Genomic DNA, 15,930 nt, shown 5'->3' on the forward strand with positions numbered 1-15,930 from the left:
CTAATAGTCAACTGACTTTTTATAAACCAACAGTCCGTCTTCTTTCTAATAAGTTGTTCTTAGTCTACCAGCAGGTGTGGTTAAGGCTAACTGAGAGAGATTTACTTGTTATGCCTTGGAAAATACCTGTTAATTTAAATTTGGGATTGTATGTAGATTTTATTTATCTGCACTATTCCTGGCTTTGGTTAACATGTGGCCAAACTCTGCCGGCCTCTGCTTTAACTCTTAGTTCCCATTGCCCTCCCATCCTGCCCCTCACACAGCGCCCCCCCCCCCCCCGACCCCCCGCCGGGATTTGTATCTAGGTACCTGGCTCATTGATTGAGGAATTGTGGGAAGACCAGTGCCTTTTTTAAACCTGTCACAGTGCCTTGCACTGTGTAGGTGCTTAGTAATCGTTTGCTGTGTGAATAATTCTATGTAGAACTTAAAGATGTGAGCCATAGAAAAGCAGTTTCCATGTGGTAACTTTGTTTTATTTTTTAATGTCTGCTAAAAGAATGTACACAACCCGCTGAGAAAAATGCATGCCGCTTACTGTTTGATTGGTCATGACATAGGTTTATAAGCATGCCAACATGGTTAAAGCACAAGAATTAAACCACAAGCATGAAAATAACGTTTGACTTTTCTTCCTGACAATCTGTGCATGAAATTTGTCAGGGCAGAGTCTCCCAAAGGCACCTCTGGAATGCGAGCTCTGAATGACTTTTTGGTTTTTGTTGGTGGGGCAGATCAAAGACATCAGTTCTGTTAGTGCTTTAACCAAGAGAAAGATAAACCAAATCCAGAGCCGCGCACGCACTTTTAAAACAAATACCTTGTTTCCTGACATCTTGTTTCCTACTGTAGCATGATTTGCGCTGGCCACAAAGAATGTAAGTGATTTTTCTCAAGTTGCTACTTTTTTTGGCTATTGCTCTTAGAAGTAGAAGGTGGAATATTTACCATCAGAGAACAGAAGACAAAGGTTTAATTTCTGTTTCAGCAAGATGAGTTTGAGAGATTAAACAATGGAGGAGGTAAGTGGATGAGCCTGCTGTTGTTGCCATCATAGTACTGGTGGCCATTGTGAGGGGGGTAAGAAACTGAAGGCCTGACAGTACAGGTATCTACCCTTCCCGTCTGTGTCCTCTATTCTGGCCACATCCCACCTTCTCAAGGAGGAAGGGTCTTGCTCCAGAAGTCCAGACAGCCGAGTTTGAGACCAGGCTCTGCCTTTGACTTGGAGGAGTCTTAGCCTAAGGAATCCTGTCCCCTACTTTGGATATTTGTGGGAGCAGTTTTAGTTGTTACAGTTATGAGTATGACATTATTTATGAGTTTTATTCACTTCAGGTTAATAAAGGTGGTATTGTAAATACTGATTATGAAAAGGTGGTGGTGGGTCTTTAGTTTTAGTGTTGAGAACCACTTGGGTTAGATCACTGGGCTCTCTGAGCCTTAATCTGCCTTTTTCTGAAATGGAGATAACAACTGCTCTGGCCATCTCTCGGAATTATATCTGAGGATCAGATGTGGAAATAATGTGAATTGCTGTGTTTTCTCAACTGCAAAATAGAGGGAATGCCAGCTTAACACAACCCTGGTCAGGATTAAGTAAGGGTCACACACGTGAAGCACTTGGCAAATGGTTTAGCGAAATGCAATGATAATGTGTCCACCATCAACTAATTATTTAATCCCGACTTCCTACCATAAACTCTGTTGCCCAGCCGGCTGCCTTACGATTGACTGCATACATTGGGTGACGTTCCTTCTTCCTATCTCAGACCTTGCTGCTTGCTCCCTCTCTCTCTCTGACCCTTCCTGGAATTTTTCTCCCCGTCCTCTCTGCCTGTTCCAAACTGTTCTTTCTCCAAAATGTCTCTCCTCTAACCTCACACAGGGCTCAGTGGGAAGTGTCCTGTTCAGTTGTTCGCCTCTTGGAACACTTGGTTTTCTTTCCATGCACAGGTGTTTTATTGCTCCCTGGGATCTAAGTTCCTTGGCCTTAGAACTCAGGGCTGCTTGACTGGTAGGTAATGGAAAGTCGTTTGTTGATTTTCCACACCCAAGGGACATACTTTAGAATGAAATAAGCCAGCAAACCTAAGCCTTTTCTTCCTTGGAGATAATATAACCACCCAAACAATAACACTCAAATAGTTATAGGGTTTCAGAACAGGAAAGAATCTTAGGGAGTTACTCTTTACTGCTTATCATAGGTGCTTTATATGCTTTCTATCCTTTGTTTCTCATAATAATATTAAAAGATAAATGTAGTTACTCACATTTTACAGGCAAAAAAATCTAAGACTCAGAGATGTTAAATAACTTACCCAAGGTCACTCATCGGGAACTAGTAGAAGGGCAGGTGAAACCTAGCTTTTTGTCTTCAAGACACATGTTCTACTATTTTGCTCTCCTTGAGGGAAATGAAGTTTTGGTCATCACTAGAAAACAGCATGTGAGAGGGCGCCTGGGTGGCTCAGTTGGTTAAGTGTCCGACTCTTGATTTCAGCTCAGGTCATGATCTCATGGTTTGCGGGATTGACCCCCGGATTGGGCTCTGCACTGAGAGTGTGGAACCTGCTTGGGATTCTCTGTCCCCCCCCCCCCCCCCGCCCCTTCCCTGCTTGTTCTCTCTTAAAAATAAATAAATAAACAAACTTAAAAAAAAGAAAGTAGGGGCACCAGTCAGTTAAACATCTGACTTCATCTCAGGTCATGTGGTTCATGGGTTTGAGCCCCGTGTTGGGCTCTGTGCTGACAGCTCAGAGCCTGGAACCTGCTTTGGATTCTGTGTCTCCCTCTTTCTCTGCACCTCCCCTGCTTGTCTTCTGTCTCTCTCTCTCTCAAAACTAAATAAACATTAAAAAAAAAAAAAGTGTGGGGTGAGAAATCTAAAAGAGTCTGTGTTAAAAAAAAAAAAAAAAAACATGAAACAGCCATCCTTTCCAGTGTAGAAACAACTGAGGTATAGACACTGGGTATTATTAGATGGCCCCAATCTAAGCCAGATTGATGTTTTGCTAGGATGCCAGTGAAGGGGAGAGGAGCTTCATCCTGCAGTGTCGCGAGAAGCACCAGGAAGACATACAGAATGCAGCAAGCCAGTTTGAATAACACAGTGGCAGGTGCACAGCATCTGAGACTGTGCGCTTGGACCCCTGCTTTACAGCCTTGTCAGCTTTAGGACCTTGGACAGCTTCCTTATTTATCTTCTCCATGCCTCAGTTTCTGCATTTATAAAATGCAGGGATTATAATAGAACCTACCCTTCAGGGTAGCTGTGAAAATTTTGGAAAGATTTAATACTCATAAATACTGAGAACACTGCCTGGCACATAGTAAAGGCTCAGTAAGTGTTGGGGGTTGTTGCTATTACTGTTACTGAGGCTGTAGAGAGTATTGCTAGAGAACTTCAAATTTTCATGGCTGCTTGGTAAGGGCCAAGGCTGGTGGCCCAGAATCAGTCTCAGCAGCCTGGAGCTGGTGGCCCAGAATCAGTCTCAGAAGCCTCATGGGTGTGTGACCACGTGTAGCTGGCAGTGTGTCCAGTGAAGGCCGGAGACAGTCTTAAGATGCTGAGCAGTTTTATTATTAAAAGTAAATACCAACACACTCTATTTTTCTTTCAAGAATCCAGAATAAATTGATTTTCTAGGCAACGTTTGTAATTAAGTGCTAAGTCCCTCATACTGTTCTCTGGAAGTCCTATTTAAGTTCCAGAAAGGCATGAACAGTTTATGAAAGTTTTAGATTTGCTGATTGACCCTTCATAAAGTTGGGCTTACCTGCTTTTAGGAGAGCACTTCACTTATTAACTGAGTGAGGCTGCATGGGCCTGAGGTTACCTGGTTGGCTCGCAAGGTGCTTAGGAACACCAAGGAGTGTTTCCCTGATGAGATGTGGAAAACATTAAAGGGCTAGATCTGGAAGGGGAATTTCAGCCGATGTTTCTGATGTCGGTGTTTTGGTCAGCCTGAGGCGTCAGCTCATCTCCTTCCCTACTGGAAAGTGGGAGCAAGAGACCGACGTGATCACTTAACCTGTTCACATTTGGTCATGCAGGGTGGGAAATGGCAGTTACTCTTTCATCAGCTTCTTTTCATGTACTTTATAATACCTGTACAATTGTTTTCTTCTTTGTAAGGGCCTTGGAACTATGATGCTGGACACAAGCACACAACCCTGCTGGTCTTGAGCTGGTATTGTTCTGTGGCTTGTGTTGTGAAGCTTAGTTGATGATAGTCCTGTAGGGATGATTTCCCACCCTTTGCTCCAGAGAGGCTCCTCACCAACCTTTACACCTGTCCCAGGGTCCCTTTCCCTAGAATTCCAGGAGCCCCGTTGTGGCACCCCTATACCTAATTTTGGGAATTTGGAAAGCTGCCATTGTACGGGACTATTGCTGTACACAGCACCCCCACGGGGTCTCATAAAGATGGGAATGGAAGCGCTATGGGAAATCTGTGCTACAGCACCTTCCCGAGACTTACTGTATCTGGAAACGTGGCTGGTGTTCAGGTGACAGCAGCTCCTTGTGTTTTCCCATGGCAGCTCAGAGTGGTAGGGACCCTCCCTTATCCTGGCAAGCAAAGAGATTGGAGTTCAGAGAGGTTGAGGAGGGAGAGGAGGTATAGTGGTTCACCTTCTATTCTCTGAACAATGGTCCAGAGGATTCTCATAAACTGTACATTGAGTTGCAGAAAATGAACAAACGTTCTCTGTTTTTATTCCTCAAGGTCAGCTTTTCATGGCTTTGTCCCTGTCATGCATTAGTAATAGCTGATACTCATTAAGCTTTTGATTTCTCATTAAACCTCACAGCGCTATGAGGAAATTAATAGTACTCCCATCTTTACAAAGAGGAAACCAAATTTGAGAAAGATGAACTTTCCCATGGTGTCACAGCTAGTAAGAGACACACTGGAATTTGAACCCAGGTCCAACTGCCACATCGTTGATTTAGCTGTGATGCTGACTATCCCCTGGCTTTCCATCCTCAATTCTTCCCTAATTCCACAGTGCAAATGCTGCCTGCAAAACATTAAGACCATTTCATGCTTTGTATTTTGCACTGGTGAAATCCTGTGAGTGGCTTTCTGTGCCAGGAGGTTCATGTCCATCCAATTCCTTTATGCTCTGAAAAGGAGGAGCCTCCCTCTTTTGAACAGAGCACAGAGTGTTCAGAAGTATGAGGCCTGAAGGAGAGTCTGGTGGGAGCAGCTTACCGAGGGACCCTGTTCTTCCTCCTCTCCCCTCTTGGTCACCTTCCCTTTGATCCTTGCTGCCACTCCCCTCCTCTGGCCCATTGGAGATCCCAATTTCTACTTTTCTCTCTAGCCCAGACCCCTTTCTTGAGGCACATCTAAACAGGAAATTGGCATTTTCAAAAGAACTTTTGCTCAGGAGGGAAAACCAAAAGAAATTAATAACAGAAAAGAAGTGTGTTTTCACTTCATATTTTTGTTTCTAAAACTATGGATTTTACTGAGCCCCCAACCCCTTTCAGCACTTAATGGATGTGAGCAGACCGCTAGCCCTTTGCTGGCCTGTAGGTGCCATTTTCTTTTCCCAGCATCTGAGATCTGATTTATTTGCCACCCGCTTTTTTTTTTTTTTTAATTTTTTTTTTTCAACGTTTATTTATTTTTGGGACAGAGAGAGACAGAGCATGAACGGGCAAGGGGCAGAGAGAGAGGGAGACACAGAATCGGAAACAGGCTCCAGGCTCTGAGCCATCAGCCCAGAGCCCAACGCGGGGCTCGAACTCACGGACCGTGAGATCATGACCTGGTTGAAGTCGGACGCTCAACCGACTGCGCCACCCAGGCGCCCCTGCCACCCGCTTTTTGAAATGCAAACCTTTTTCTCTGGATTGGGTCCTCACAATTGATTCTAGTTTCCAGCCTGAAGTATAGTGATAGTTTAAAAATATACTGACAGGGCACCAGAGTGGCTCAGTTGGTTAAGTGTCTGACTCTTGATTTCGGCTCAGGTCACAATCTCATGATTCATGAGATTGAGCCCTGTGTTGGGCTTTGTGCTGATGGTGCGGCCCGCTTGGGATTCTCTCTTTCCCTCTCTCTCTGCCCCTCCCCTGCTTGTTCTCTCTTTCTCTCAAATAAACTTAGTAAAATATATTCAGAAATTCTCTGTAGTTTAAAAGGTTGAGATAAACTTTCTTCCTCTTGAGTATAGGCTGTGTTTGATGACTCACTTCTAATTAATAGAAAGTAGAGGAAGTGATGGCATTAGATTTTGGAGACTGGGTCATAAAGGCATTGCAGCCTCTGTTTTGCTCTTTTTTTAGATTACTAGTTCTGGGGGAAGCCAATTACCATTTTATGAGGATGCTCAACCCTACCGAGAGGCTCACCTGGCAAGGGAATGGAGGCATCCTACCAACAGCCATGAGACTGAGCCATCTTGGAAGTACTTCTTCCAGCCCCAGTCAAGCCTTCAGATGAACACTGCCCCAGTTAGTATCTTGACTGCAGACTCTTGAGATCCTGAGCTAGAGCAACCCAGCTAAATTGCTCCTGAATTTTGACCCACAGAAACTGTGAGATTATATAAATGTTTGTTGCTTTAGACCCCTAAGTTTTGGGAGTAAATTGTTATGTAGCAATAGATAATCAATATGGGTGCATAACTAATTTTTGAGTACTATTTGGGGCAATGATTGTTGTACGCTAGTTTCATTGACTTCCAGTTTATTCTTGTTTAGGAACTTCCTAGCTGGTTAAATTATTTCAATCATCTAAGCTTCAGTTGCTTCTTCTCTAAAATGGGGATAATAATAGATTCTACCTCAATGAGTTGTTTTAGGTGCCTGGTTCATAGTAAGGTACTCAGTAAATAGGTAACCAGTCGTGTTAATATTCTCAACTAACATAATTCATAGTTCCTCTTTTTTCCTCAATCCATTCTTTTCTCCTATTGCCACAACTTCTCACTTCCTAGAGAAACCTGATAAAGAACTTGCTGTTACACCATGAGCATAGGTCTCTTTTAGCTCTTACCATGTTATGCTATGATAGATTACTTATGGATCTCACTAGTCAGCAATAAGCTTTACGAACATAGGAAGGAACTTATGGTCTTTATTTCCATAGTTCCTAACACCAGATAAATGAATGGATAAGTTATACAACTTCATGTGATATATTTGCCCATAAGTTGATATTGGTACTTAATTATAATTAACTTATGTAATTAAAATTAACTCCTGTCTCCAACCAAAGAGGGTACATATTAAAAAGAAGAGCAAACTGGAGAGTCCCTTGTTCATTTTGCTCTCTGCCTTTCTATCCCAAGAAACTATGATTTTACTGTGGGTTCATAATTGTTCTCACTTCCGTATCTTTTGAGCATATAGAGACCATTTAGAAGTTCAAGGGGAATGTTGCTATGAGAACATCTTCACAGTAGGTAAAATATAGTTGATTTTTTGAAGCATTTTATTTTTATTTATTTGTTTTTAAATGTTTATTTATTTATTCTGAAAGAGAGCGAGCAGAGGAGGAGCAGAGAGAGGAGACAGAATCCCAAGCAGGCCCCGCACTGTCAGCACAGAGCCTGACGAGGGGCTTGAACCCACAAACTATGAGATCATGACCTGAGCTGAAATCAAAAGTCAGAAGCTTAACCTACTGAGCCACCCACGTACCCATTAGGCATTTTAAATTCAAAACTATGATTCAGATTATTTATTGCAACACAAATTCTCATACTGTGGGCATTGAACGCTTTTCTCTAATGCTGGAAAGCAACATATCACAGAGAAAGTGAATGGGATTGTGTCTGACACAGGTCCAAATCTAGATTCTAGAATTTATGAGGTATATAGCCACTCACTCATGTAACCAGGCTTCCATGAATCTTCTTATCCCACATTCCCTCTACTTACTCAGTAGATGTCTACTTATTCAGTAGACATTTGATAGGTATTTTCCATATGTCGAACAATGCCAAGTACAGGGGCTATGCCATCAAACAAAACCTGGTCCTGTCTGTAGGGATTTCTGAGGACTGACAAGTTAGGGTCAACACATGGGGTGAGTGGGTATCCGGCAGCTCTCCAGCACAGCATTATGGGGTTAAATTTTTCTTAACACAGATTCTGGGTCATATTCAGCCCCTGGTGATTGTATCTTTCCAGCTGGTAGGTTTGGATCCTATGGAGCAGTCCAGTGTGGTGTTTACTTTTAGGTTTGCTTTGCTAAGGGAAATCTGGGACTTGTTACTCTGCTATTAAAACATTAATTAGTTCTACTTGAGACAGTAAGCATCATGTAAGCCAAAATTTGTAATTTTAATATCTCTTCTGCTGGTGCCAAATGGGAGTGAGAGCCAGATCTGGTGGAATGTGAGCCTAATGCTCTAGGCCCAAAAGCCAAGGGATGCTCAGCAGAATTTAACGAGGGAGGAGGGACTGGGCCCATGGTAAACACACAAACTGCTCAGGAGAGTCCTAGAAACTGGAAAAAGACAACTTGTTCATGTGACTCTGTGTCTTTCATGATACTCCTTGACAAAATTCATTTATCTCACCCATCCATCTGTCTGTCCATCCATCCAGTCCTTCTGTCCATTCATGCATCTGTCCATTCATCCATTGACAAATGCTGCATATCAGAAGTAAACAATATATATATTAACACCCAGTGTTAGGGAAAAAGGAGACGAATATTCTTTCAGTATTGATCCTGGGAGTATTGATTGATCCAGTTGCTCTGGAGAGCAATTTAATAACACTTAAAGTTGCTCTAATTTATATTTCCATTTGTCAAGCAATTCCACTTATAGGAATCTATCTGGAGCATTTAGTAATGGAAATGTACATAATGTGTAAGAATGTTTATTACTGTTTTTTATGATAACCAAAAAAGGGGGAAACAAATGAATTGTCCAGCAGTGTAGGGAAGTAGTGACCAGCTTGTCTGGACATAGGGTGGGACACAGTGAAGTCTTACAACAATGTGCTTTGGAAGACAGTTTAGTTAATGCCACATTGTTAAAACAGTGGGTCGCAAAGCAGTAAGAATAGAATTCTAATTTTGTATATTAAATGTATAAAAAACAGTGTTGACAGTGGCTATCTCTGAATTACTTTAATGTTCAAATTTTTGTTCTTTGTGTATTTCCAGACTTTCTACAGTGAACATGAATTACCTTTGTAGTTATGAAAAGGCATTAAAATAGACCTAATAAGAGGACAGCTTGCCTAAAGGTCTTGGTCAAGTGCTTTGGACCAGTGAGATGAGAATTCAAGAGTGGAGCTTAGCTGAAACAAAGCTGTTCTGTTTCTCCTGTCTGCATGTGTACTTTAATTCATTCAGCAGATACCAGTGTTTGCTCATGTGAGTCAGGCAATAAGGTTAGAGAGGTAGGCAGGAGCCAGATCACTGAAGACTGTGCAAGTCAGCCCATGTTAGGACTTTGGGTTTTATTCTAAATGAGGTGGAAACTGCTAGAGGATTTTAAATTGAAAACTGGCATGATCTGATCACCCTGACTGCTCTGAGCCACCATAGTCAGAGATACAAACTTGGTGTATGTTGCATGTGGGAGTAGATGGAAAAGGACGTGATTCTTCTCCCCAAGGTCTGGGGAGGGGGATCTTTGGGAGCAGGCTCAGACCCAGAGAACAACTACTAAAGTGTCCTCGAATGCACCAGCTGCCCCAGACTTGACCAGCAATCACAGGGGTCAAGGACAATCCTGGAAAGTCTTTCTGCAGAGAGGGCTGCTTATTGAAGTGTTTGGAGAGCTGGAATCCTTGGCACTGCTGAGTATCTGTCCAGTTAAGCCGTTGCTCAATATAGTCCGGAAGGTGGCTGAGAGCCCTTAGGTGCTGGACAGCTTCCACTGGCTGCTCCAGATCCCTCTTCTGCATCCTGCTCTGGGCCCTGGGAGGTTAATTGGTGTGAACCAGATACAGACTCTCTCACCCTCTTGTTGCCATTGGTTTCACCCAGTGGGGAGGCCAGTGAGAGTGGTTGGAGGGAGAAGAGTGGTATTAGGGTAACTTTCCCCCACCTTCATCTGTTAAGTCACCTCTGGCTCCTGAGTCCCTTGACCACAGGTTTCAGCTTCTGTCAATCTTACTCACTCCTTCCAGGGTCAGTAAATGTTCCCTCCCTTCAACCTGGCAGACCTGGGGGTGGTGAGAGTCCCTTTGGTTATGAGTCCTGAGGCCTGCACTCCCTCTTGAAGTTTCTCTACACCCTACCCACACCTTTGTAAACAATCCCTTTATTAATCTCACCTCTAATTATGCAATTTGAGTTTGCCATCTGATTCTTGCAGGAAGTCTGTCTAATAATAAGCCTTCTTCCTGGTGGAATCTGGGATGTTCTGATCAAACAGGATTAGGGGCTGTATCACAGGAGCCCACAGCCCAGAATGGCCTCGGTGAGGGCTTTGGTTAGTGGGACTTTCCAGCCCAGTACTGGGCTGGGAAACACGAATGAGGGTTTTATTTATTCAGCTTTCTCCCGAGCAAGCTGTGTGGCTTTGTCTTTTAGCTTCTCTGAGCCTCAATTTCCATGTGTAAGGGAGGCAATCTCTTTGAATTCTGAAATTTTATTATTGTTATTATTATTTGTAAGTAATCTCCCCACCCAACATGGGCCTCAAACCCACAACCCCGTGATCAGGGGTCGCATGTTGCACTGGCTGAACCAGCCAGATGCCCCTCCCAAAATATTATTTTTAATGGTAACTTTCTGACTAATTATATTCATGTTCACTAGAGAAAATCAGGAACCATGTGGAAAGGCAAAATCAAATAAAAATCACCTTAGTTCTACCATCCAGAAGGTAACTCTTAATGTTTTTCAATGCTTACATATGTTACTATTTTTAAGAATCAAATTCATGGAGCGTATTTGGTTGAACAACTAATCTGTAGGTTGTGTTGACCATTGAAGGAGTATAAAGGTGGGTAAACACGGTCTCTGCCCTCCAGGAATTGGTAATTTAATAGTAAATACCGTTCCCTATAGTTATACACATCAGGTACTTCCCATGAGAGAGAGAAGTCCTTCCATCTGTTGCTTAAATCTGCAGAGTTTTAATGCCATTTGTGATGTAATGTTGCTTGTGTTTGAAGACTTTCTCCGTGAATTATGTGTAGAAGTAGGGCTCTCGTGCGCTAATGAGGAAAGGGTAGACTTTGCCTGTTAATATTCATTTCTTTGACCACCTACCCTAACCGCACCTGAACTGATAGGGAGAAGCATCTTGTGTCTCTGACTCTCTCCTGCTCATTTTCAAGCTGCACTGCCACCCCTGCCATTCTGACTGACTAAAGCCTAATGGGCAATATGACAGCCACAGATGGAACGGCTGACAGAGGGGAGAGAACTTTAGGAGTAACAGATCATCTGGAAGCCAGCCCTTCTTTGCTGGGACAGTCCACCTTGCAACAGGAAGCATCAAGAAATCCTGGAAATCTGGGGGCGCCTGGCTGGCTCGGGGGGGGGGGGGGCCTTGATCTCAGGGTTGTGAGTTCAAGCCCCACGTTGGATGTAGAGATTACTAAATAAACAAACTTAAAAAAAAAATAGAAATCTGACCTAATGTGATCAAAGAGGCAAGAGAGCAGGCAGAGCATAGGAATATTGAGAGACTTTCACTTATGTGGATAAAATGTGTCACTAAAGGCCATTGAACCTTTATTCAGCATGCCAGAGCTGCTATATTTATTCATGAAATTCTACGTGTCTTTTTCCAGTCCAGTTTTGAAGTGGAGATGTATGACCCCTGCCTGGCAGAATGCCCTGCTTACACACCATCCCTGTAACCTGGCCCTAGTTTCAGGGGAATCTGGGTCTGTAGCTGAATCAACTAAGGGCAGTTTTTCCTCATTGTACTAACCTTCCCTGAAAGTAATATTCCCGTACCCCTTCCAAATAAATGGAAGGTCAGTTCAAATTGTAAATATTGTATTTATCTTCTTCTACCACAAACTTTGAGTGTGATTTTCTTTTTTTTTCTTTTACAAAGAGAGAGAGAGAGAGAGAGCAAGAGAGACCGCCTATCCATGCCCATGGGGAGAGGGGGCAGAGGAAGAGGGAGAGAGAGAGAGAGAGAGGGAGAGAGAGAGAGAGAGAGAGAGAGAGAGAGAGAGAGAGAGAGAGAGAGAGAGAATCTCAAGCAGGCTCCATGCCTAGCACAGAGCCCTGCATGAAGCTCAGTCTCACGACCATGGGGTCATGACCTGAGCCAAAACCAACAGAGCTACCCAGGCACCCCTGAATGTGATTTTCTTGAATTTAGCTTAGATCAATGTCCAGTGCCATTCCATTATTTGAAAAAGATCCCTAGCCCACCCCGACAAATAGAATTTGTCTCCCAGAATGCAGGAAAGAGACATGAAAGGAGGAATAAATCTTGGTGGTGGCATGCATTTGGGACTTCCTAGTTCTCAAGAAATTCAGGCGTGACCATAACTTATTTGGGTGTTACTGAGAAAAGCAGTTAGAAACAAAGAAAAATAGAGGGGCCTGGATGGCTCAGTCGGTTAAGCACCTGACTTTGACCTAGGTCATGATCTTACGGTCCGTGAGTTCAAGCCCTGAGTCAGGCTCTGTGCTGCCAGTTTAGAGCCTGGAGCCTGCTTCAGATTCTGTGTCTCCCTCTCTTTCTGCCCCTCCCCCACTCATTCTCTCTCTCTCTCTCTCTCTCTCTCTCTCTCTCTCTCTCTCTCGCTCTCTCTCTCAAAAATAAATGTTAAAAAAATTAGTAATAAAAAAAAGAGAAAAATGAAACGACATCCAAGGTCGAAAATCAATTTTGAATTATTTGTAGAGAAGGAAATTCCAGTCCCATAACAGAAATGGCCCTTGGGAAATCTGTCTTCCTCAAAAGAGTGACGCAGACAACATGCACAATAGGAGCTTTGGTGGCCTTCAGCTTGGAAGAGAAGGTTCAGGATTAACAAGCACACTGGCTGTCATGTAGAGGAGGGATTAAATTTTTGCTGTGTGTGAGGCAAAGGGGTTGAACTGGTATGTTAGTGTGTGAAACTTCTAGAGGGAGATTTCTCTTTAGTGTAAGAAGACATTTCTGGGAGCTGTACAAAGATGGAAAGAGATCTTTGCACCTAAAGGCAAAAAGTTTCTGGTCACTAGGCAGAGGCAGGGAGACTGCCTGACCTCCCTTCTGATTGTATCTTCCTCTTGCTTGCTACACTCCAGCCACAACTCTTTTTTTTTCAGATCCCCAAAGGAGCCAAGCTCTTCTCCACACTGTTTTGACCTCTGTCTGGGATGCCCATGTCCCTCGCACCATCATCAGCCTGTGAAATCTTGCTCTTTCTTGAGGTCTCAGTGTAATGGTTTCATCCTTCCTTAGACCCTCTTGTCTAAGGAAGATCTTCCTGTTAAAACTGTACCATAATGTCTTGCACTTTTCGTTTATAGCACTTGCCAAACTTAGGCGATATCCTGTATCTCACATGTGTACACACACACACACACACACACACACACGTTTATATAAAACAATACAAATGTAATTTGTATCACCATTTGTTTAATGTATGTTTCACCACAAGAAGATAAGCTTTGCAGAAGGTACCCTGTCTTTTTCATTCCTGGATTCTCTTGTGTTCAGCACTTGAAACATGGTAGGTGCTCATTAAACATATTAATGCATGAATGAATTAATGAGATTTGTGCACCAAAGTGTCTTGATTAGTATACCGTGAGAGTGGGACATGAACCACTAGGAGAGGTTTTGCGTGGGCCCTGGATCTAGAACCAAATAATGCTGTATCACCTTGTGTGAGAGTGATTTCTTTTCACTTTACTTTCAGTCCTTCTGATTTTGTCAAAGAGAACAGTTTGGTTTGGTGACAGTCTGTAACTGCCAGTCTGTCACCTGCCAATCTCTCTTGTCAATGCAGTGAGAGATCAGGCCTCAGCAAGCGACACAGTCTAGCTGGAATTTAATAACATGTTGTGTTATCATCATATTCATTCGTAGGTTGCCTTTTATTTGTGATGAGATTGATTTTTACTTTATGGAGGGGATCTGAAGTTTTCTTTTAAAATAAGTTTGTAGAGGCTCCTGGGTGGCTCAGTTGGCTAAGCATCCGACTTCAGCTCAGGTCATAATTTTGAGCCCTGCATCGGGCTATCTGCCCTGCTCCTCTCCCACTTATGCATGTGCGTGCTCACTGGATGTCTCTCTCTCAGAAATAAACAAACATTAAAAAAATAAAATCTGTAAGTAAAAATGTGATTTTCTTTGATGAGTAACATTAAGTAGTACAGTTAATGGTAATGACAGTGGTTCTTGAATTACTGAAATTTTGGTTGCCGAAGGGTCTGAAATTTTGGAACAACTTAGTTCATCCCCAGACCAGTTCAGGTTCATGGCAACAGAAATGCAATTAAGTGAGAGTTTCATAAAGCCAAATGTATTCATTGTCATTCTGATAGTGTGTCCTTTTTAAATATTAAAGTACTCTTTTCTAAAATAGATGGTGATTTAAAAAAAAATTCTGACTTAAAAAAATTTTCACTTGGGCCTGGGTGGCTCAGTCAGTTAAGTGTCCACCTTTGGCTCAGGTCATGATCTTGTGGCTCGTGAGTCTGAGCCCTGCATCGGGCTCTGTGGTGACAGCTCAGAGCCTGGAGCCTGCTTCAGATTCTTTGTCTCCCTCTCTCTGCCCCAACCCTGCTCACACTCTCTCTCTCTCCTTCAAAAATAAATAAACGTTTAAAAAAAAAAAAGTCTCACTTGGCAAAGTAAAGTGCTTGCAGGCCCATGTTGTTATGTAGGGATGATAGTGTAGGAGAGGTAATGTCACCTGCTTTGGAATCCAGAAGTCCAGGCTCCACTGCTGTTAGAGGACCTTTGTGGTTCCTTCCAGTGTGGAGAGTGCTTTTAACAGTTGGAGGTGAGATCTCGTTTGGCCTCAGTGTGAATAGCTGTGACAGCAGAAAGTCCCCATGTATGTGGATGTGCACGCTGCTCCCCAGAGCACGTGTACATGTGTTATACCACCCTTTCTGTTAAAAGGATTTGTGCATTTTCTGTTATTTCACATAGGGATTCCAAGCACAGATTATCCTCGACTTACTGTGGGGTTCTCTCTGGATAACTCATCCTAACTTGAAAATATTATTTAAAATAAAAACTCATTCAATACGCCTACCCTGTGGAACATCACAGCTTAGCCTCGCCTACCTTAACTGTGCCCAGAACACTTAGGCTTGCCTGCAGCTGGGCAAGGTCATCTCACACAAAGCCGATTTTATAAGAAAGTATTGGATAAATCATGGAATTTATTGACCTGAAAGTGGGAAACAGAATGGGTGTAAGGATGGGTTCAGAGGGTCGTGAGGGTAGAGGTTGTTGACCCTTGAGATCGCATGGATGATTGATAGCTGTGGGTCCCTGCTTCTGCCCAGCATCACCAGAGAATGTCATGTCATGTGTTGCTAGCCTGGGAAAAGACAACTCAAAATTTGAAGCACAGTTTCTACTGAATGTGTATTTCACCATCATAAAGTAGAAAAATCGTAAATTTAACTATTGTGAGTCATGTGTTGTACCATATTTCTAATGAGAGATGGTGTGTAAGTCATTTACAGAAGTTATCAGTCGTGTATGAAGGGTATGGTAGGAGAGAGAGATGGTTGGGGGCTGGGTGGGGGTGGATGTTCTTGTAGTGGCTTCTTCTACCGGAGACAGGAAAGGGATGGGAGGCATCTGAGGGTGGTGGCTGATGGATGTTCTGAGAGCAGCAGCCCCCCCATTTTCTGAGGTGGGTTGTCAGGGACTGGGGTTAGCAGGGGAGACATAGGCTGGCCATCTGTGTAAGGATCCAAAAGGCAAGGGCCACCGAGCACCAGGAGGCCTCTGCCACCAGGCAGCAACCTGAAAAGATGTTGGCTGGTTGAGCGTGTTGTAACTGCT

The 15,930-nt window shown here is 43.2% G+C and overlaps 1 protein-coding gene across 3 annotated transcripts in view; it reads left to right on the plus strand.

Annotated features, from left to right (window-relative positions):
- TMCC3 (transmembrane and coiled-coil domain family 3) overlaps positions 1-15,930 on the plus strand; it is a 326,327-nt gene that overhangs the window by 77,724 nt on the left and 232,673 nt on the right. The window contains exon 1 of one of the 3 annotated variants that reach the window (XM_086712632.1): positions 13,608-13,630. The exons of the other annotated variants lie outside the window; for them this stretch is intronic. Within the exon in view, the coding sequence (XP_086568758.1) occupies positions 13,628-13,630 (3 nt within the window). The 5' untranslated portion in view covers positions 13,608-13,627. Of the gene's footprint in view, positions 1-13,607; positions 13,631-15,930 lie in introns of those variants that run through there. 3 annotated transcript variants of the gene reach the window in all.

Source organism: Puma concolor, chromosome B4 (genome assembly GCF_028749965.1).
Source record: "Puma concolor isolate L17-30 chromosome B4, mPumCon1.1.hap2, whole genome shotgun sequence".
Taxonomy (NCBI): Eukaryota; Metazoa; Chordata; class Mammalia; order Carnivora; family Felidae; genus Puma; species Puma concolor.